This window comes from Lytechinus pictus, chromosome 15 (assembly GCF_037042905.1).
Source record: "Lytechinus pictus isolate F3 Inbred chromosome 15, Lp3.0, whole genome shotgun sequence".
In the NCBI taxonomy this organism is placed as follows: domain Eukaryota; kingdom Metazoa; phylum Echinodermata; class Echinoidea; order Temnopleuroida; family Toxopneustidae; genus Lytechinus; species Lytechinus pictus.
Window position 1 is genome coordinate 12,464,525 of NC_087259.1, and position 22,458 is coordinate 12,486,982.

The following is a 22,458-nucleotide window of genomic DNA, read 5'->3' on the forward strand; positions in this document are numbered from 1 at the left end:
CATAAATAGTGCTCTTCTCATCTCCTTTGGTGGTCTTTACATTTAAATGTCACTGTTCTTGGTCATATGATACTCTGTCAACCATGGTTATACAATTTTAATATGTCGATTTTTTTGTTGTTGCTGTGTAGTTGGAACCACCTCTGTGTTGCTGCAAGATGGAACAGGCGAGGCCTGCCACTGTGGTGGCCACAACCTGTGAGGCTTTAGAAGTTGTCAAAGGAAATGTGAGTACCTCATGCTTTTATTCAAGAGGAATGTGAAGGTTCTTTCAAACATTGCAGGGCAGTGCCCAACAACAAAGTACAGCAACATTTGTTTGAACACATTCAATAAGATTTAAGGAGCCAAAGATATCTAGCCATATTGAAATAGAAAGTTGATCCTCAGCAATGAATTGAAGCATGTCGCATTTCCTAGTTTAAAAAAGCATGCATTACATGGTGACTCTAAAAAAATCATACTTGAGTCAGCTGTGATCATGAAAGTTGTTGAATACGATGTTGATATATTTTAAGGAAAAGACCTTTTTTTCTGAATTTTTCCATAATCTCTTGCTAGATTGCTGTGTGTGGGAACAAGGTGGAGTCAATGACAGTTTTAAGACCATCAACAAGAATCCCATACAGAGCACTTTGTCCTGATCACAGGTGAGATTTCAGTGTATATGTCAGGGAATTCCGCAATGTTCCCCAAACTTTAAACTGTTTAATTCCAGAAGCTTACTCTGGAGGGGGTTGTCGATTTCTTTGAATGGTGTTGGAAATGTTCACTTTATATGGTTACCCAGTCTGTGTGTGGTGTGTGTCAGCCTTGCATACTCCGTCACTCACATCAGTGACTATACAACAGTAACTCTGTAAATCAACAAGCTTGTGTTTGTGAATGTAACATGTGATCAAAGAATTTCTAAAATAAAATAATATTTAATCAAACTTTTTTTTTCTGCTGTTATTTAACAGAGTGAAGATGATTGAACATAAATGCTGCCCAGGATGTGGATGTTTCTGTTCAACGGTAAGTCTTAATGCCCTGTGACTAAATTAATCATGGGACTGATTTCTACAAATCTGTGGATTCACAGTACGGTGCGCCACCTATCGGCCTAAATTTGCAAACGCCTCATGGGAAAAATTCGACATCTGCTGAGTGCACTAGTGTATTATGCTGTGCTGACCGACGCGGCTCTGCCGGTTTGCATAGAATTATGCTGTTTAGCAGGGTCTAGGAGGTGGGAGAGAAATTTGCTGCAGATTCCTTTGGGAAATTTAGACCGTTTTCGGTGAATTCTTCCTCCGCTTATCATATGGTGTGCATTATTGAAGCATCTTTACACCAGCACGATGCGCCTAGCCTACGTGTGATGTCGACCCAAAGGTTACAAATTGGCCTGTCCGCTGCCAACCGATAGATGGCGCACCGTATTGTGAATCCACCGAATTGATGGCATTGATATGATCAATTGTAAACAATTATCCCATGATCAGTTGCTAGGCTCTGTGTTTATGGGGCCCAGGGAAGCAGTTACTATTTGTCTGTCTTGCAAATACTTGTCATCCACATTGACTCAAATTTTGCGTATTTTGCAAAAAAGAAATATATTTGTAAGATGCAAGCCCTGTTTTGGAGGCACCATCCCTCAGATAGTTGCAATCCGAGGTCTGGAATGCTTGCGAGCCTCCTTCCTCTTCTTCGGGTTGATCTGTCATCTTCAACAAGCTTGAAGATTCTTGCAGATATGATTGACGCAATGCGTGTGAGTGTGAGTAGCTGGGTTCAGGTGCAGTGTGCATATTTACAAGGTGCAAGTAAACATTATTGGTGGTTTAGCATCTGTCTTCCGCCAAACTTTGACAGAAGGCTGTTGGATTTCAGGCATTGATGGAGCTCGATGGAAGAGCATTCCATTCCCTGACAGTTATTGGAAAGGATTGTTTGTAGAATTCTGTCCTGCATTGGGAGATCTGGTAGCCAGCTGCATGTATAGTAAAGCACCTTTCTGTATTTCTTATCATTTTATCTATCAGGGTGCAGTTGTGTCTTGCGCCATCAAGGAGATCTGTCATTAATTTTGTAGAGTGCTTCCAAGAGTTCAAAGGCACTCTCTATTGTCCACCTAGCGCTTATTCTGCAACTTTCACCAAGAAATGCTTTCAAACATTGTTCAGTAAAGCATCCTTCTATTTATTTCTGATCATCAGGGTACAGTCATGTCTTGCACCATCGAGAAGATCCACCATACATTCCACAAAGAGTGCATCCGAGAGATCGAAGGCACCCTCTACTGTCCACACTGCGGCGACGACGCGACCTTCGCCAAGGAGATCAAACTCCCCATCACCCCTGAGCTGGAGAAGATGAAGACTTTACCAGGGTCGGTCCTCCTCAGCTACGGACAGATCAAGCTTCCGAGGGCACTCCTGGAGACCCTAACCGGGATCTCGGGGTCGGTTCTTAGTACTACACCAAGGGGTGAAGGTGGAGAGGCTGTTGCTGGTGGTGCCAAAGAAAAAAGTTCTATGAGGTTAGGATCATCAGTTGTCAAAATTAAAAAGAAAGGCCAATTTCGATACTTGAAAATTGTTTGAGCATGTGTGTTATAATTTGAAATGTACCAATCTATTAGTCTTAGAACTATTGATTTTGAGGTCAAAAGGTCAAGGTCACACTGACATGTTTTCATCTTACCCTTTTGCAGTCCTTGTAAATGCGATAACTTCAGTATAACTAAACCTAGGCTCATATAATTTGCTGTGTATGATACTAGCATAGATCCTAGCAATTCTCTTGATTTTGAGGCCATAAGGTCATAGGTGAAGTCGCCACCTTCCACTTTTCTTGCTTGACTAATAACTCCATTTTCCGCGTAACAGAAGGGTGTACTATGTGCTCGCCTTAGCGACACTCTTGTTGGAAAATGACATCAAAATTTAGGAACAACCTACCTCATGATATCAGATCAATAACAGACTTCAAAAGATTCAAATCTGTGTTAAAAACATAGCTTTTTAAGGACGTTCCACAGTTATGTTTGTGCGCATATGATCTGCGCATAGTTTACACTCTGCGCGCTGACGTCACAATGGATGAACAGGTGATTAATTAGCTGCGGGTATGAGCTGATTTTTCTCATCTTCTGCACTTTAACTGCAGATCCGATGCGTTATTTCATGAAGCTAAAAAATGAAATTATTCCATGGACCATTCAAAAAAATATTCTCTACAATTTCAAAATACTTTACTCTGCAGTACTGCCAAGCATCACGAACATTACCCAGAGTTTGAATAAATGGTAGAGTGGTTTTGATTTTTTCTTCACATAGATACTAAGCATTCGGCGCATTTTTGGTGTTTTAAAAAGCACATTTGCTCTAATGAAAATGCTGATAGTTTAAAAACAAGCACATGAACCCCTATTTTTTAATGTTTGTACCTCTTAGGCATACCTTCCTCTACAACTCTGCAAATTTTGGTGAAAATGACATGGATTTTGAATAAAGTGCAGCATTTATTGTACGTTTGTAGTTTGTTACTGAAATTTTACATTTTTAAGATTGGGATTTTGTTATCTATTACGCCATTTTTAAGAACTGACAGTGCCGTTAAACTTAAAATTGCAAACAAATAGCACTATAAATAGATTATCCATTCTAACGATACAATTATTAACTCTCTTGCGAAATTTGATGACTTTTTCATGTATTTTGACTGAGTAATAGAGGTTTAAACTCATTGTAGTAATTTTGGGCGGTCTAAAAATGCCAAATTCTTTTGAATGCGCTATTCTTAAGAACATTAATTTGGGTGAACTTTGAAGCTCTATAGCAAAAAATTAAGCACATGGACCTATGTTAATTTTTGCAAATTTCGAATATTAAGGTTCTAAAATATCTATGCGCAAAGTTTGGTGAAAATTACATGGATTTCACTTTAACTGTGGAACGTCCTTAAGAAGAACTTCTATTATTAGCGCTACAAAAAAATAAAAGATAAACAAACCTTCCGCCCTCATAGTATTATGCGTTCCTAAGAACTGGCTATTATTATTATATAATTTGACGGTTTCAGATTTATTTCTTTTCATCTTGTTGAACCAAGCATATTAATAGTAATTTTGCTGCAATTACATGGCATATGAATCTTTGGGATAAACGTTGATTTTCGTGTTCTGTTGTTTTCTTATTACTTTAGAGCAAGGATTTCATCAAGTAAGAAATCTCAAGGAGAAGCTACAGAGAATGGCGTTGCAGAAGAAAGTCAGGAGAATACAAAGAAATTTACACTTAAAAATGGCATTGTTATTACTACAGGTGAATTGTTATTTTGCTTGTTTTATTTAACTCATCATTTGTTGTTTAGTTGAAGTTTGAACTTATGGGTCCAACTACATTTTTGTTTACGATTTAAAAAAATCAATTTCAAAGTGGCTGAAATCTTAAATCATTTTTTTTCATCACAAACAGAAGAGGAAAATGTCACTTATGCTTTAGTATTGAAACAAAAATATGAAGTAGTAATTCAATTCTTTGATCGGTAATATTTCAAAAATTGAAACTTATCAAAGAATGGTCAGTATTATTGTTTTGAACAGAAGTGTTTGCCCTGCCTCTAGATCAGATTTTCCATTTCAGTAAGTCCATTCCAAAACTTAAGCTCAATCAGTATTGTTGCAGCAAAGTGAGATGTTATGAGAAAGTCATTGGAAGTAAATCTTACCAGTCATGACATTGTAGATCCAGATTTGGCACATTAACATAAAGCCAACATTGTGAGATCATGAGACCTGTGCAGAACACAATCATATTTCGTATCAGCAACACAGAAAAATGGATGTGGGACAGTTTTATTATTGCTTGTAAAATGACCAACACGTGGCTGGTATGTCATGCTTATTTTGCTCATTTCTCAGCAAACACATCTTTTCTATCAGAATCATTTAGCACATATTATTCATCTATACATAGGAACGATTTGGTGGACATTTCATTGGACTCATTTGAAACTCATTTCGAGATTGTTATTTTAACTGGCATTTATCTTCAATACACTTTTGTTTTCATATACATCATCATTTCAATCTACATCTTGAATTCTTTGTTTCACAGCCTCACTGCCAGCTGGTCCCTCCAAGGACACCCTAGAGAAGGCTTTGGACTTCTTAGATCCCATCAAGTGAGTCCCTTTTTCTCAGTTCAGGGGAGTGTTTCATGAAAAGTTTTGTCACTGATTTTCACCGACTAATATGCTCTCAGCCAATCAGATTCCAGGATTCCCAGTAGCTTATAACATCTTTCATTGAAAAATTGATATGCTCTCCTGGGCCCCATTACACAAAGCTTAGCGACGAGTAGCAAATATGAAAGAACACTTCTGATTTGTTCCTGGTCAGTATTTTGAACCAGATGCGCGTGTAATATTGATTTTGATTGGTCAGTTCATTTAGCATGATCGCTCATCTTTGTGTTACGGAGCCCTGGTCAAAATCGCATGTCGGTTTTATCTGGTTCAAACAACATGAAGTCACTTATTGCTTTCATGGTTTGGATCAGACTTTTTAAGAAATGTTTACATTTTCAGCAGGGAAATTTTAACTCCTCTGCTCATTACTGTGCCCTGTTTTCAGCCCAAAATGAAAAGAAATAAAGTTTCCTGCAGTTCTCTCTGCATGCAGTGGTTACAACCTCAAAATCTTATTTTAAGTGTGCAATTTTAATCACTGTCTCTGGTTATTCTATGATTGGAGCCTGCAGACAGTGCAGAGCTTTTATCAAAGGCAAGCCAACAACTTGAAATTGATGACTTTCCATGAGACAACACTAAAATGAATTTTTTAATTGTCTTATCTTGTTTCCAAGTAACCTGAGCCCAAAAATACAATTGTATACCAAAGATGGTTAAGTATTTTCCTTAACCAAGATACTGAGAAAAATACTTGAATTTTGGCTTGAGTATTCATTTGAAGGCTGGCACTGTTGCACAAGAGAACCAATGATTAATTTCAATATGTACATTGTTTACAACATGGGGAATGGCAAGAACCGTACAATCGCAAGTCCCCAAAAGTGATAAGAATATACTTCCAGACTTATAAGTGCGATCAGTTTTTAGATTGTACCTTTTATGTTACAGGGCCTGGTGTATTATATGTATCACACTGGTGGATCCAGGGGGGGGGGGGCACAGCCGGCCTGTGCCCCCCCCCCCCCCTTTGAGAAGCAAAATTAAAATTTGTACTGTAAAAATGCTCTTGAAACAGAAGTGTGCCCCCCCCCCCCCTTTTGGAAAATCCTGGATCCGCCCCTGATTTATCATATCAAATGCCCATTTCTACTCTCTTTGCGTTGTTTTTTTTTTTTCTAGTCCAAGGAGACAGAGGTTTCATCCAAAGAATCTCTACATGGCCTCAACAAATGGGGAGATGGACAAAGTCTTACAAATGCTTAGTAAGTACTTAATATCGTAACGAAGATACAGAATTCTTAGCTTTAGGTTGTTAAAGCTATGCCTTTGTCTCCTGCTTAACAATTTATACCTGATTTTTTGACCGCAGGTCACTAAAATGACCCTGGTGACAACCCCTTCCCCAATTCAATGTTAATTTGCATATTGATAATCTCCCATCTTTCGTTGTCAAGGTACATTCTATGAAATTGTCAAATTTAAGCTGGAATTCCATGCTTCAATGCATAGATGGGTATGCTGCAATGCGTAAGTCCATAAATGTAGAAACTATGAGTGAAACCTTATTGTTGCACTCAACTGAAATAACTTGAAAGTTTTTTCGATTTCGGGTAGGAGAGGAATGGACTCGAATATCTCATTTGGGAACAACACAAACAAGGAAATCTGCCTAATTCTCTTTGGTTGGTTCTTGTATAACAAGTGAAGGAATTGATCCCAACCAGCGGTTCCCAGCCCAAACCTTGAAACGCCACCTCATGGTGCCACTTCTGAATAACACCTTGATATCGTTCTATCTTTGGTTTGTTCTTGTATTACAAGTGCAGGATTTGATGGCAACTACCAGCTCCCCGCCCATAACCTTGAAACACCTCTTCATGGTGCCACTTCTGAATAACACCTTGATATCGTTCTTTCTTTGGTTTGTTCTTGTATTACAAGTGCAGGATTTGATGGCAACTACCAGCTCCCCCCCCCCCCGCCCATAACCTTGAAACACCTCGTCATTGTACTGCTTCTAAATAACACCTTGATATCGTTCTACCTTTGGTTTGTTCTTGTATTACATGTGAGGGATTGGTCCCAACTAACGGTTCCCTGCTCATAACCTTGAAATGCCTCTCTATGATGCTGCCTATGAAGATCACCTTGATGCCATTTTATCATCGGTTCCTTCTTGTATTACAGGTGAAGGATTTGATCCCTACTATCGGTTCCCCACCCATAACCTTTAAACACCTCTCCATGGCGCTGCTTCTAAAGGGCACCTTGATATAATTTTTTTCTCTTTGGTTTTTCCTTGCATTGCAGGTGAAGGATTTGATCCCAACTATCGGTTCCCCACCCATAACCTTGAAACACCTCTCCATGGCGCTGCTTCTAAAGGTCACCTTGATATCATTTGTCTTCTACTTCAATCTGGTGCTAACATTGATGCTGTAGATGCAAATCTAGCTACTCCTGTGGTACGTACAATGATTTTGTTGCAAAAGTTCTTAGTAATGAACGAAATGAAAGTCAGAGACATCCCCTACGGTGTGTATGTCCCACCATACAACTCAATATGATATCTTGTGATCATGATATGTCTATATTTTCTAGTTCATATGAAATGTTTTAAAGGTCGTAAACTCATGGCTGGATCAGTTCATGGAGTGAAGTTGTAAAGAAAAACGAAACTTGGGGGTCAGACATCTTGACTTGATTGTTATCTCGCCTTCTAAGTTTGACTTCCTGTTAGTCTGTTACAAAAATGTAAAAGTTTTTGTTCGACTTGCCCTCATTGCTTTTTCTGCTTCAATGGTGTTCAGACTTGGTACATATGATTCTTGGGCAATACCACATGTGTGTCCGAGAGGATGATGGGGTCAAATGTCATCTCAGGGTCAAAGGTCAAATGATATGAGGTCATGTCCATCCTTTTTGGAAGTTTTTGTTCAACTTGCTGTTGTTTCTTTATTTCTGCATCAATTGTGTTCAGACTGGGTACATATGATCCTTGGAGACATGATTCTTGGGTAATATCACATGTATGTCCATGAGGATGATGAGGTCAAAGGTCATCTAGGGGTCATATTGCATATGTTAATGATCGCGTTTTTGCTCTAACTGCTCTTATTCCTTTATTTCTGCATCAATTTTGATCACAGTTGGTTCAAAGGATTCTTGGGTAATATCACATGTATGTCCATGAGGATGATGGGGTCAAAGGTCATCTAGGGGTCATATTGCATATGTTAATGATCGCGACCACACCTTGTTGATTTATTTGACAGCTCAGTGAACCAATATTGTATATGTGGAATAGACCCTAAATTTCAAAGTTGCTGGAGTGGCAAATTTGCTGCAAGAGGACTTGTTTTTAACCGATTCCATTTGTTCCAACAATGCGATCTGGTATTGATCTGTGCTTGATGTAAAAGTTTTGTGATATATTTCTCCTTGTACAGCATTCTGCAGCTGATAACTCTCATCTCACTTGTGTTCAGTACTTGGTCACCTGTGGTGCAAATGTAAATCATAAGGTAAGATTATGATATGGCAACTTTTCAAAATAATTTGTAAGGTTTTATGGAAACTCAATATATAACTACCTTTTTCACAGTACTTTTGTGTTTTTAAATTTTGTAAGTTTATTCATAAGAGTGACAAAATTAAATTATAAATTCACAACTGCATATGCTTTCCCCTTTTGATAGAGAATTTGTAAATGTATGTGTGCAAAAATATATGGCATATGAAGTAGACAGATAATTCTTTATTTCTGATCCAGTGATAATTGTTGATGATTATGGTGGGAAGAAGATGGGAAAATACTTAACATCGTTCAGTTAATAGGAACAATGACTGTTCCGTGTATCTATGTAATTTTGGATCACCGGTATTTTCAGGATCTCTGTTAATGGTCTGAGGCAATAAAAGATAGATCTGTGTTTGGTATTACTCAGGCATATGTAAACAAAGTTGTCAATTTTATAACCATGAACTTACTCATCCTAGGAAAATAAAGTGGATTTCAATTGACTAGTCCAACTTATCTATCTTCGTGGCATTTGTTTTGTTTGATAGGATGATGAAGGGTCAACAGTTCTTCACATATCCACCAAGAATGGTAATATGGAGATGCTTGGCTACCTCCTCACTCTCAATAAGATTGATCTTAATTTACAGGTAAACTTGAGAGTTTGTCATTCATTCCACTTACATTCTATTCATAGAGTTTTTTTTTAATTTAAATTAATAAGAGTTAACTTTATAGGGCTGCAGGATACTTTAATTTGGGTATTTCATTAACGCTGTAAGAAACACAATTTGGTTATACATTGTTCCCAATAAATAAATGCCAAACATTTTAAAGTAATATTCATATAGCACTTTTTTCAGCTATGACTAACAAAATGAAAATGAAGTAATTTTTTGGTAACATTTCGATGACTCTTTTCCTCATTCCTTGGCACCTTGCTGAGTTTGATGGGAGAAATGGGAATATTAAAAAAAATCTGTTATACAGTGTTTCAAGATAACACTTTTCTTTTTTTCTTTTATATTTTTTTGGACAACGCTACAATTGGCTGTACATTTTCATCCTGCACAGAGATGAAAGCAATATTTTACTGATTTCTTTCTCCGAACCTCATCTCTTATTCTTCAAGAAATATCTCTGCAAGGAATGATTTTTTTAAAAATTGCTTTATGATTATGTATGCAGGATAATGGTGGTTGGACGCCAGTAATCTGGGGTGCTGATTACAAGAATGCTGTCTCAGTCAGGTATCTACTAGAACATGGAGCTGATCCATTTGTCAGGGATAAGGTAATTCATCCTCATCTATTTCTGTAGAGAGTTGTGTTGCTGTTCTAGCTGTAAAACCATAAGTGAAAAAAATCATTATCAGAACCAGAATGAAAAATAATTGACTTAAATTGTCGATGTTAACAAAATCAGGTCAGTTTACATAATGCAAACCCTTCTGTAAATTGACTTTTAACAGGGCTTAACTCAATCTAAGGCCGTTGTCGTTGTTTTCTGCCCATTTTAATTTTTAATTTGTTATACAATTTAGAAAGGAAAGGAAAGATGCCTAAAAGATATGGTACCCAAAAGGCGCATGAAAGGACACTGGCATCGCCCTAGATGTATTGAGATTCAAAGCTTGTATCAGCATTATTCCATTTTACTTTCTCGACTCTTTATAGGTCTCATTATATTTCACTAAACTTTGTTAGCCAATTAGCCATCTGACCATTGTCTATGAAACTGTTCAGACCAACTGTGTTTGAGATTGTATTCATAGAGCCATGACCGGGGTGAGATGGGTAGTTACGTAAAATGTATATGGGAAAGTGAAGCGAGCATGATGAAGAATTTTTTGGAGGATGAACAATAACCCCACAAATTAGAGAGATTTACTTTTCAATCGTTTCAAGAACCATCAATTGTCCCTGTACAAAGCCTATAGGAATTGCAGAATTCACAAGTCAAAATGATATCATTCTGACTTTCAGGAGCAGAATATTGGTCTACATTGGGCTGCATACTCAGGCTGCCAAGACGTGATGGAAGTGTTCTTGAATAATAACAAAGACAACACAGACCATCTCAATGCTCTCAACGTTCATGGAGACACTCCATTGTAAGTTCAAATCCACATGTGAAGATACATGTATGAGTAGTCTCTCTAACCTCTATGTTTGTTATATGGATGCCAGTTTCTTATTTCAATTCCATTTTAGCTCTTGGCACTTGATTTTTAGACCATTATGTTGGTTTTTTGCAAAGTAAATCTTATTGAAGGCCATTTTTAGTGTCTATGAACATTTCTAAGTAGCATTGCGTTTTCTTCCTCTGTCCATTCCGTTTGCATAGTACATTTAGTGATAACTAAAGAACTTCAACTTCAACTTTGAAGTTGATGGATCAACTTCATAATTAGTCTGAGTATGCATATTGGAAAGACAATAATCTAAATAGATTTTGGGCATGATGTCAAACGTTGTAGAGGTGATTACATAATTTTAAATAACTTTTTCGCAAGAAAGCTGAAGAAGAAATATGAGGGATCAGTTTATAACTAGGGTTATATATGTGTATGTGACAATGATCTGAGTAGATTTAGCAGTGAAGGCAAAAATTCTGACTATGGAGTCGAGAATCCTAATTTTTGTACAGATCTGCACACCAATGATTATATACACTATTTGCATGTCAGTGTGAATGGATGAAGAGTTTAGCTCTTACTATCCAGACTGTGCACAAATTGCATTATGAGAGTGTGCCGGATTAAGTATCGTATAGTAAAGTTGATATGGAGGGAAACCATAAATAGTTCTTAACATTTGTTCTAAACCATATGTTTCCAAACAAACAGGTAATCCTCGTGTTTTAGTTTTTAGCATTTTGGTGCATGATTTATTCTTGAACCGGCAATTGCAGAGATGTACGCATTGATTCTTTGCAGCAAAGTGGAATAAGTCTCATTTGAGATCGTAAAATAGCTTTAGCTTCAATGAACTTCAGTTCCATGTGTGAAAAGAAAAAAAAGTGATAAAAATAGATTCTTGTCTCGCAGGGGATAACCTTCAACATTTTAAGATTTTTTTTTAAAACGTAGCAAAGCTTATTTTTTGTGCATTAATCATTGTTACATATGAAGTTATAAGGTTTTTTCATGTCTTCTCTTTTTCAGGCATATATCAGCAAGGGAAAATCACTATGGATGTGCCATGTAAGTACATGTTAGGTTTGTCTTGTGTAGCGGTTGATGGTAGAATTCTGTCCAAAATGATCCTAATATGACAAATCTGTATTCTACCTCCTGCATCATTATTGGTGTCTTTTGATGTTGATAATCCATGTGCCGCTCTCCACCCAGGTGTTAAATGGGTTCCCAGTCAGATTCAAATTAGATGAAGTCAAGTTAGTTTGCATGGCACTCGGAGCCCAACAGTGTGGTTGGAATAAACTCCCGAGGATTGAAAATGTGCATACAGTATGTGGAGTTGAACACACACTAAAAACTCTTGAAAGGACACTAGTGTCTGTTAAGTGATCAAAGACACAGATGTACCAAGTGCTAGCAAGTTTGTTTACAGATAAAGGATGACTTGTGAGACAAAATCCTAAAATAGTATTTTTATTGAGAAAGTTTCAGTTCTACATGTAGTATTCAGGAATCTGCACACCAATGATTATATTAACTATTTGCATGTCAGTGTGAATGGATGAAGAGTTTATCTCTTACTATCCAGACTGTGCACAAATTGCATTATGAGAGTGTGCAAGATTGAGCCATAGGATTCGATGTACTTGTAACAAGGCAATAATTGCTTGACGTAGAAGTAATTAACTTTGAAAAGAGAAATTCAGTTTTCTCGCATGGGTTTCTTCGATATTCTGACCTGTCCGATGTTGTTTCCTCACCTAGTTTTGTGAAATGAAGCCTTTGATTCTTGGACTAGTCCCATGTACTCTGTTCTGTGTGTTTTCTCACATTGCTTTGTCAAATTAAACATTTGACTCTCTCACCAGTCCCATAAACTCTATTCTGTGTGTTGCTTTGTTGCAGGCAGCTGTTAGTACGTCATGCCGATGTGACAATCAAGAACAATGAGAATGAGCTTGCCCTGGATTGCTCTAAACCAAAGTCCGATGTCTACCTTGCCATCCAAGCTAATATCCGAATGAAGATGGCCATTAAGAGGAGAAACATTCGATCAGAGGTCATCTTGTCAAGGTAAATGAATCCATTATTTGAAAATGGAAGTGTGAATCTAGTGATCATGGGGAATTTTTACAGGTGTTAGTACTTGTAAGCATCATATCGCAGAGGCGCCATAGCTCAGTCGGTAGAGCGGGGGTTTCAGATTCCAATGACCCGGGTTCGATTCCCACTTGGGTGTGCTAGTGCCCTTTGGTAATTCATTAATCCTCATTACCAGAGCTCCCTCAGAGAGGACCTTAAGCCGTCGGTACTCTGGTTGCTTGCTTACAAGCATTCATGCATTCTTACTATGTAGCAAGCAGGTTACAAAATCACCACCGCCACCACCATTATTGATCGGTTATGATTCAGTGGTTTCAGCAAGAGATTTATCCATAGAGAAGGTTCTCACATGATGTCGTCATGGAGGACATAACCATTGCAGAACTGCCAAGTTGTACAGATTTTTTAGTACTGAAAAATGAGAAGAAAACTGATGGTTTCCTGCAAAATACTGATTTCAAAAGTTCCAGTGTTATGTTTTGTCCTATGGTATTTCTTTGAAAATACTGATTTCCTCACCAAAATACTGATTTTCAGCTTTTATAACGCTGAAATGTTCTTGTTCAGGTTGGCAGCTCTGCCATTGGACGCCTGTGCATCAGGCCATAAAACCAATGATCTATCATGGTTTGATGCACAGGGTTTTATTGATGAACTTGATGGGTACCTGGCAAGAATATTCATTCCTACAGGTGCTTGAGTGCTGGGAAGGCTGTCTTGCTAAAACCAGGGAAATAATGAGCCACAACCCTGTGATTGCAAGGCTAGAGTTGGAACCACAACAACGGTTCCACAATGCTTACACTCATGAAAGTTTGGGGTTCATTCCTGGAATGGCATCTGCCCTTGATCTCCAAAACCTTTGGAATCGCATAGGGACATTGCGTTATGATGTGATACACGCTATACAAGGACTGGGTTATTATTTTTATTAGAGAAATGCATTTTATAGGTATTTGTTCATAATTACAAATACCTCAGTACCTCTGAAGGCAATAATTGCTTGCATGTCATAGAAGTTCTCTTAACCTTGAAATTAGACATTTACTGTAATACAGAAATCATACTCTTACATGATAAAAATGAAATTGCCACAGGCAGTATTGATGATTACGATGAACCAATGACCTTGATATTTCATGTTAATGCAGAGACATAGCTCACGGCCTCGAGAACATTCCTATCCCTGTCGTGAACTCGGTCAACGATGATGGCGTCCCAACGGATTTCCTTTACGTCAAGGACAACTGTGAGACGTCGAGACTGAACATTGACAGGAGTATCAAACACATGCAGGTAAGAATGCTCTCATTCAGAGAATCAATGGCCCGAATTCACAAAGGTGGTTTTGAAAACCCACGGTTGAGTTCATGGTTTATGCAGATTTCCTGTATAATTTACGCTTAATTTAGCGCGTATCGGGCGCGTGTATAAAAAATGTCCAATGCTGATGCGCGCTTTTGTCACAGTGCGCCAAATTGACGCCTGTTACCATGGTCAGATACGCTATTAAATTAATGAGTCCGCTGTTTTGAATAATGAGTTCACTCTCCAAACAGTGTACTCATTAATAAAATAGCGTGTCCAACCATGGTAACAGGCGTCAATTTGGCGCACTGTGACAAAAGCGCGCATCAGCATTGGACATTTTTTATACATGGCCCGATACGTGCTAAATTAAGCGGAAATCTGCATAAACCGTGGGTTTTCGTTTTCAAACCACCTTTGTGAATTTGGGCCTATATGTTTGGGCAGATATCTGGCTGATTTGGGTGGTTGAGAAGGAACTTTTAAAATTGCTTCTGAGCAGACACATGCAGGCACATACCATCAAATGACGGGTTTTCTGTCTGCCATCCTTTGAGGTAGTCGATGCAAGAGGACCTCAAGAATTTGCGTCTATATATCAACAAAGCTGAACACAATTTGGATGGCAACCAAAAAGCTTGCATTTAAGCAGAGATTCTGTGTTAAGTTTATTGTAAGTTATCTAAAGAGATTTATGTACACACAGCATGAATTGAAAAAGAGGAACGATAACATAAAAAATGTTCTAAATAGATTGGTGTGAACAAGGTCTTGATTCCAAGAAAAAATATAGCACACTATGGACAGGTGGTTGGTCCATTGCAAATATTGCTGATCAAACTTCTTCCTCAATTTCTGCCCAGTGCTCAATAGACTTTGAATTCTTTTATAAACAGGGTTGTAACTGTGCTGATGTACTGCTTCAGTGAAGCATGTGTTTGTAGCAGGGTGATGGGGACAGGTGGTTGGTCCATTGCAAATATTGGCGATCAAACTGCTTCCTCAATTTTTGTCCAATGCTCATAAGACTTGACATTCACAATGGTGTGAATGGAATGAAGATGTCAAGATGCACTTTTCAGATGTGTGGAAAAGTGTGTTGACGTGGTAACAAACAGTATATTATGGCAATAAATCAGAAATTTCTTCTTCGGTTGTTGCCCAGTGTTCATTCGACTTTGAATTCTTTTATCAACAGGGTTGTAGCTGTGCTGATGACTGCTTCAGTGAAGCGTGTGCCTGTAGTAGAAGTAGTGTTAGGTGCTGGTATGATAAGGTAAGAGCTCCATTCATATCTATTGTAAAAAAATAGAATCAATTGATTTCGTTCCATTGTGTCATCTCCATAGAAATATATGTATGAAGTATGACATTTGATAAACACATTGTAGAAATATGAAAACATAGGTCCTTAAAAAAGACCTTTATGCCCTTTAGCAAAAGTGCACGGGCTGACCCCTCGCAGTGGCTCTGCCCTTGCACCCCCAGCCTTTATAGATTTTTTTTTCTTTGCCCACTATCATGCCTATGTGATAGAATAAGTTATAAGGAATAATGTCGCGTTTGCTGTCCGAGTACTCACGATATTGCCACTGAACAATTTCCAGTTGAATAATTGTATGTTAGAATACACCTCGTTATGAAGAGAGAAGGTCCAGGTTATATTTAATTCAGTTAATGTAAGGTGTTATTTTGCAGAAGTCTGCACACCAATGATTATATAAACTATTTGCATGTCAGTGTGAATGGATGAAGAGTTTATCTCTTACTATCCAGACTGTGCACAAATTGCATTATGAGAGTGTGCTAGATAAAGTAGATGCCTATGAAGTCATATTTCTTTGGAGAACAGATCTTCCATTTAGGTAAAATTTGAATTAGAATATGTGAATAACAAATGTTTTGCATATTTTGGTACGACAAAATGCTTCAACTCCATTGCAGTTATTGTTGATATGAAGGGTATTATAGACAATACTCAAATCTCTCTTATTCAACATATGTATCCAACAAACAGGAAAGCTTTAAGGATAGCCATGTGTTTAGAGAATGTGTTATTTTTGGAAGGAATAAAAACATTTTTTCTTTTTTCCATGATTGAATAAAAATGTAGTGCTCGTAGATTAATATTCATTATACAACATATACATAGATCCTTGACCGCTGATTGGATGAATGCATGTCACATGACATTCAGAGGAATCAGCTCTAGCACGCCAACACATGACACCCGTGGAATAGTCTACTATTGCACGCTTCAGCAAAAGAGACAGCAATGCAATAGTCAATTATTGCATGCTCTAGCAAGGGAGCAGGCAGTTCAACTCGACACACGTACCATTTTCTGCGCCTACCTGCATGCGCGTACCTGTATCACTGCGCTGCATATACCATGCACAGGTATGAAGTTTAGCAAAATAAATGGCTAAAGAAAGGCCCGAACATATAATAACAACTGCACTATTTGTATAAAAGAAATCAAAATTTACAATCAGCAAATCAGATTGAAGGATTTCAGTAGCTTTTAATTGTCATTGTAAATTTGTTATTATAACAAGTTTTATGAAACAGACCCCCAGAACTGGATGATCCCTGTACATAGCCTTGCACCATAAAGAAAATCTTACGTGAGTTTAATAGAGTTTCAATCACCATTCGGTCATTCATTCTCAAACACCTTTCCTTTTGCATTGCGATTCTCATGTTTACAGGATGGACGTCTGATGCCAGACTTCAACTACCAGGAGCCTCCTATGATCTTTGAATGTAACAGATCGTGCAGGTGCTGGACGAACTGCCGCAACCGCGTCGTCCAGAAGGGTCTCAGGAAACATATGCAGGTGTTCCGTAGTCCAGCGATGGGATGGGCTGTGCGGGTCATGCAGGACGTCCCGAGGGGATCTTTTATATGCGAGTAAGTAAAGGAGTTTGGAGATTGATTGCTAGTGTTGGGACAAACACTTGGGTCCAGTTGGGGAAAGCTGTTCCTAAAATAAAGCATGACCTACAAAGAAATACATGCATCCACCTTAACCATTCTTTCCCCCATCCAAATTATATTTTCATCTCTCTGCTATTTCTCATGTACATCGTTACATTAGCACAAGAATGATATTGAGCATTGTGGCCCAGTGGATTAGTCTCCGGACTTTGAAACAGAGGGTCGTGGGTTCGAATCCCAGCCATGGCGTAATTTCCTTCAGCGAGAAATTTATCCACATTCTGCTGCACTCGACCCAGGTGAGGTGAATGGGTACCCAGTAGGATTTATTCCTTGAACGCTTTAGCGCCTATTAATATGGCGACTCAGCTACAGCCGGGGTAATGATATGATACCAAGTATCAAAGCGTAGTTGAGTATATGCACATAGTAATTGCACTATATAAATGGACATATTATTATTATTAGAAAAAGAAGATTGGTAGCATACACAAGTATATATTTTTTCCGGAGATGTATCCTGGGGCCCAATTCATAAAGATATTGCCCTCTTAAGGTCCCTCGGAGAGGACCTTAAGCCGTCGATCCTCTGGTTGCTTGCTTACAAGCATTCACATTTCTTAGCAATCAGGTAAAATTTGCTTCATGAAATTCTCCCCAGAAGAAAGATGAATTTTCAATTTTGAGTGAATCTTTTGACATCAATGTTTGACTATGGGGTGGCAATACTCATTCTCTGTGGGCGCATCGTGGTCTAGTGGTGCCGACTCTCGTCTTTCAAATAGAGGATCATGGCTTTGAATCATAGACATGGCGTGTTTTCCTTCTGCAAGAAATTTATCCACACTGTGCTGCGCTCAACCCAGGTGAGGTGAATGGGTACCCCGTAGGATTAATTCCTTTTATGCACTTAGCGCTGGTGATGGTAGCTCGAGCTAAAGCCGGGGTAGTAATTGCAAGCGCTTTGAATCCTCAGGCAAAAAGCGCTATATAAAGCCAGCTGTTAATATTATTTCATGAATTCAATGTTTTAATTATTGTTTTCATCTTTTTTTATTAGGTATGCAGGAGAGCTTTTATCAGATGCCGATGCTGACCAAAGACAAGATGATTCCTACCTCTTTGACCTTGATAATAGGGTAAGTTGGCTTTTACAAAAGTAAATTTATTAGTTATTAGAGTTTAGTAAAATGGATTAATTTTATAAGAATCAATAACTTTATTGATTAAGTGAAACCAACAATAAGTCAGATACAACAAACATGAGAAAACATCGTCTTTCAGTTTTGGTTGGATTGGTCTGCTTTTTGTCTTTGATAGACATGGTCAGTTTCATTAGAATAAACCATTCTGTTCATGTCTCAATGTTTGGGCCATAATATTCCCAAGAAATGTGTATTGTGGCAATTTTAAGGTAACCTGTCATCTTCTCTTGATACAAAATGAGAAGCTAGTGAATCAAACGTATGGCAATTTATATCATGAAGGTGTAAATATTGTGTCCATTTTATCGTTCTCATGGTCCTATTTCTGATCAATCTCTCCCTCTTTCCATTGCCATCAACCACAATTCTCACTTATATTCTCTTATTTAACTCCCATATCCACCCCAAGTCCCTTTACAGAATATACCTAAAACAGGGCCAACTTGAAGAAAGTTAAATTGGCAGGAGGGAAATAATGATAGTGACAATATTTGCATTAAAAACAATTTAGATTCAAGAATATATCAAGGTAGAGATGGAGTTACTCCTAGGAAATAGCTAGGTTTGTATCCTTTCTTTTGACAGCAAGTTCAAAGGTACAGAATACTAGACACTGCGCTTGGAGTTTTGGGGTGTGTTACAGTGCTTGTTTCATGCTTTCATTCATTTCCACCTAATTAATGTATTCATTTATTTTTCTTTTTTTTTGAGAGAGAGAAGGGATAATAGATCCTTATCCTTAACCCTAAATCTCCCGGGGTATTTTGATTCTTGTCATTCCCGGGGGGGGGCCATTATGGCCCCCCCCTAAGATCTCGGCCGCCGATCGTGCGAGCGACGCAAAAATTTGCACGCTGGTAGTGGGCGATGTTATCTACAAGGCTGTATGGTAAAATTTTCCCAAAAAATGAGATTTTATTTTATATGAATTAATTATGCTAATTTATGCATAAATCATACTTTTTGCTCTAATTCACTAAATAAAGCTCCTAGAATGCTAATTTTTGGTAAAAATATTCTTTGTAGCATTCTTAACAATCGCAATTCAAAAAAACTTCGGTTTGGAAATAAATTTCTTATGTATTTTATTGTTTTCTGAATTTCTTATGTATTTCTTTGTTTTTTACTTTTTGTTTTTTATTGTTTTTTCAATGGAAATCGTTCCAGACTTAATTCTGATCATAAATAAGGCAAAATTAATTAAGTTTAATCAGTAAAAGTAGAAATAATGATACATTTATGAATTTTGGCTAAATACACAATTTGCATTGGATTTGTACATGAAATCACGTTTATGAGCAATTTTGGGTCTGACATGCACTTACATAATGTTGCGTAAAGTCGTAACCGCGTACCCGGGCGTCATAAATTTGGTCACAAAATTTGCGCGAGACTTGAAAGTAAAAAGTCAGCGAGCGGCGAGGTCAAAAAATTTTGCGCAGCAGATATATCGCGAAAATTGTCGAGGGGGGGGCCATTATGGCCCCCCCCCCCGGGAGAATTAGGGTTAAGTTGTGCCAAATTTAAGCCTAATCTGCAATTCCTTTATTCCTGTACATGTATACCCTGCTTTTCTTTGGTCATACAATTGGGCTTAAGCTGAGCAGTCTTTTGTTCTCAAATCCAAAGGCTCTTTTCTCTGAATGGAGGTTATTGATTTCTAATTATCTATTATTGTGGACCAATTCGGACTTGTGACACTGGAAAACTGAAAATTTCTATGATCAGATGAGTTATTTGAAAGATGAATTGTAGCAACCTATAGGTGGTTTTGAGGGGGCAGGTTAAATGTACTTGTGATTAGCTCTGCGATGCTACATTGCATTTGCACAAATTGTTTGGGGGTTGCTAAATGTTCACAATGACTAATCGGTATAGTGGTCTTGTACAATCGATACACATTAACAGGGAAACCTTATGATGTATTTGTTTGTTCTGTATGAAGCCCGGTTTTTACAACACTTCAGAATCCAATAGCGTAGAATAAAATGTGTCCCAGAAAAAAAGGGAATGTAGGAAACTGTTTCAGAAGTAACTATCACACTCATCAGATATGTTTCTATTTCATATTTGATTCAGAAAGCAGGAGTACAATTGTGATTAATAAAAAAAAATAGTGGTGGGATTTATTAGAAAATTTTTTCAGAGATTGAATGTAAGAAATATTACAAAGATGATAAAATGTTTGGCCATTCTTTTCTCAAGCAAGGTTGTCACATTATTCTGGGCAACTTAAGTTTGACATAAAAATATTCAACTCTTTTTACTGATTTGTGTGTGATATTTTCACATCATATTTGGATCACCGACATTCTCATCACCATAAAAAATATCACCACCACCATCGTCGTCAACAACGTCATTGTCGTCATCACCACCACCACCATAAGTAAAGTGAAAAAAAGAGAAAATTGTGACTGTATAATTTAAATGTTATAAATGATTTGGCTATGTTTTTAAAATAACACAGAATCAATACTTTTATTTTTTTCTGAGATGCCCTGTACAAATCTAGTTTTATACGACACATCAATACCTTAGATGTTACATGAAGGTGATCAAGCATGCCTTCATCAATCCAGACTTATGATAAAAATGATTCATTGCGATTCATTCCAGGAAGGTGATGTGTACTGCATCGATGCCCGTTTCTATGGTAACGTTAGCCGCTTCATCAACCATCGATGCGATCCTAACATAGTTCCAGTCCGAGTGTATATTGAACATCAGGATCTCCGTTTCCCGAGGATTGCTTTCTTTGCTTCCAAGGACATCAGGGCTTATGAGGAGTTAGGGTGAGTTCAAGCATTCTTTATTGTGTGAACAAATGGTGGTGGTGGTGGTGTTGGTGGTAGTGGTGGTGGTTTTGGTGGTGGTGGTGTTGATGATGATGATGATGATATTTTAGATGGTGATGATAAATTCAAATTGTTTATTCTAATTAAAAGAGAAAAATCCATCAAGCATAACACTGAAAATTTTATCAAAATTGGTTGTAAAATAAGAAAGTTATGACATTTTTAAAGTTGAATTAAGAAGACTATTCCAAATATTGAGATATTTACATTAATAGCAACCTTACAACCCCCCAAACACTAATAGGTGATTCGACCCCCCATTTTCTTTTTTCAAAATAGTGAATTTGAACGATTTATCCCTACCCATTTTCCCTGAGTTCGCTCCTGCAATGCCTACCGAGACGGGTGTTCTTTGAGTGTGACGTCACCGGGGGGTATTCGGTCCCGGTGTCGTAAACAAAGCAGTGCCGTTTTGTGTACTATGCACGTACTCCTTCATATGGAATAACTGCAGTTGAAGTTGTATCTGCGAGCCATAGAACTTGCAAAGAGGAAATGATTAAAATATTTGTGGCCGTACTATTATTCCAAATATGTGAATTCCCTCAGAATGATACCATAGACCCTAAAGGAATAATTTCAAGGTGAATAATATTAAATTTGATCGAGATCTTCTCACCAGTCGATAACGTAGCAGACGTGTTATTATGACATATTTATCCGCGTGTGACGCGGCTCTTGCAAAAAAACACAGTTGGTTGCGGAATTGCTTTGTGCCGACCGGCCGCCCGCTCCGGCGCAGCTAGCTGTCGAGCGACCGTACCGTTCTTGTTGTCTTCAACCATAGAGATGTATACTAATTACTATATATATCTTTCTGTCTTCAACTCACTTGCGAATTGCGTTTGTATGTGTGACGGTGACCCCTAGCGTAATTAAATATAGAAAACAACTCAGAAGGCCGAGAAAGAATACTATACGTTTGGTTCAAGATTGTTCTGTGGAATGAGCTATGAGTGGAAATGATCCAGAGGATATAAAAGTGGAGTCAAAGACAAAAGAAAAGAAGAAAAAACGCCAGGGGATCGCTGCACGGCCATGAACTAAGTCGACATACCAGACCATAACAGTACACTCAATGCCTAGCTGGGTGTTGTGTGTACTAGTATTATGCGTTCAGCGCGCGCTGCGCTCGCCGCCGGAATTACTTTCCAGCTACTCACTTGATTGAACATCGTGATAAAATAAATGAGAAATAATGA

General features: G+C 37.9%; 1 protein-coding gene across 1 annotated transcript in view; it reads left to right on the top strand.

The window, feature by feature from the left end:
• The window catches only part of LOC129277775 (histone-lysine N-methyltransferase EHMT2-like), a 33,095-nt gene extending 10,849 nt beyond the window's left edge, over positions 1-22,246 (top strand). Inside the window, exons 5-23 of the mRNA XM_064109962.1 lie at positions 132-227; positions 562-650; positions 963-1,017; positions 2,202-2,524; positions 4,192-4,310; positions 5,106-5,172; positions 6,361-6,443; positions 7,492-7,646; positions 8,631-8,705; positions 9,250-9,351; positions 9,890-9,994; positions 10,687-10,814; positions 11,868-11,906; positions 12,747-12,914; positions 14,096-14,240; positions 15,451-15,528; positions 16,964-17,166; positions 18,254-18,332; positions 21,018-22,246. Of these exons, the coding sequence (XP_063966032.1) occupies positions 132-227; positions 562-650; positions 963-1,017; positions 2,202-2,524; positions 4,192-4,310; positions 5,106-5,172; positions 6,361-6,443; positions 7,492-7,646; positions 8,631-8,705; positions 9,250-9,351; positions 9,890-9,994; positions 10,687-10,814; positions 11,868-11,906; positions 12,747-12,914; positions 14,096-14,240; positions 15,451-15,528; positions 16,964-17,166; positions 18,254-18,332; positions 21,018-21,197 (2,289 nt within the window). The 3' untranslated portion in view covers positions 21,198-22,246. The remainder of the gene's footprint in view (positions 1-131; positions 228-561; positions 651-962; positions 1,018-2,201; positions 2,525-4,191; positions 4,311-5,105; positions 5,173-6,360; positions 6,444-7,491; positions 7,647-8,630; positions 8,706-9,249; positions 9,352-9,889; positions 9,995-10,686; positions 10,815-11,867; positions 11,907-12,746; positions 12,915-14,095; positions 14,241-15,450; positions 15,529-16,963; positions 17,167-18,253; positions 18,333-21,017) is intronic.
• Positions 22,247-22,458: the final 212 nt, after the last annotated feature.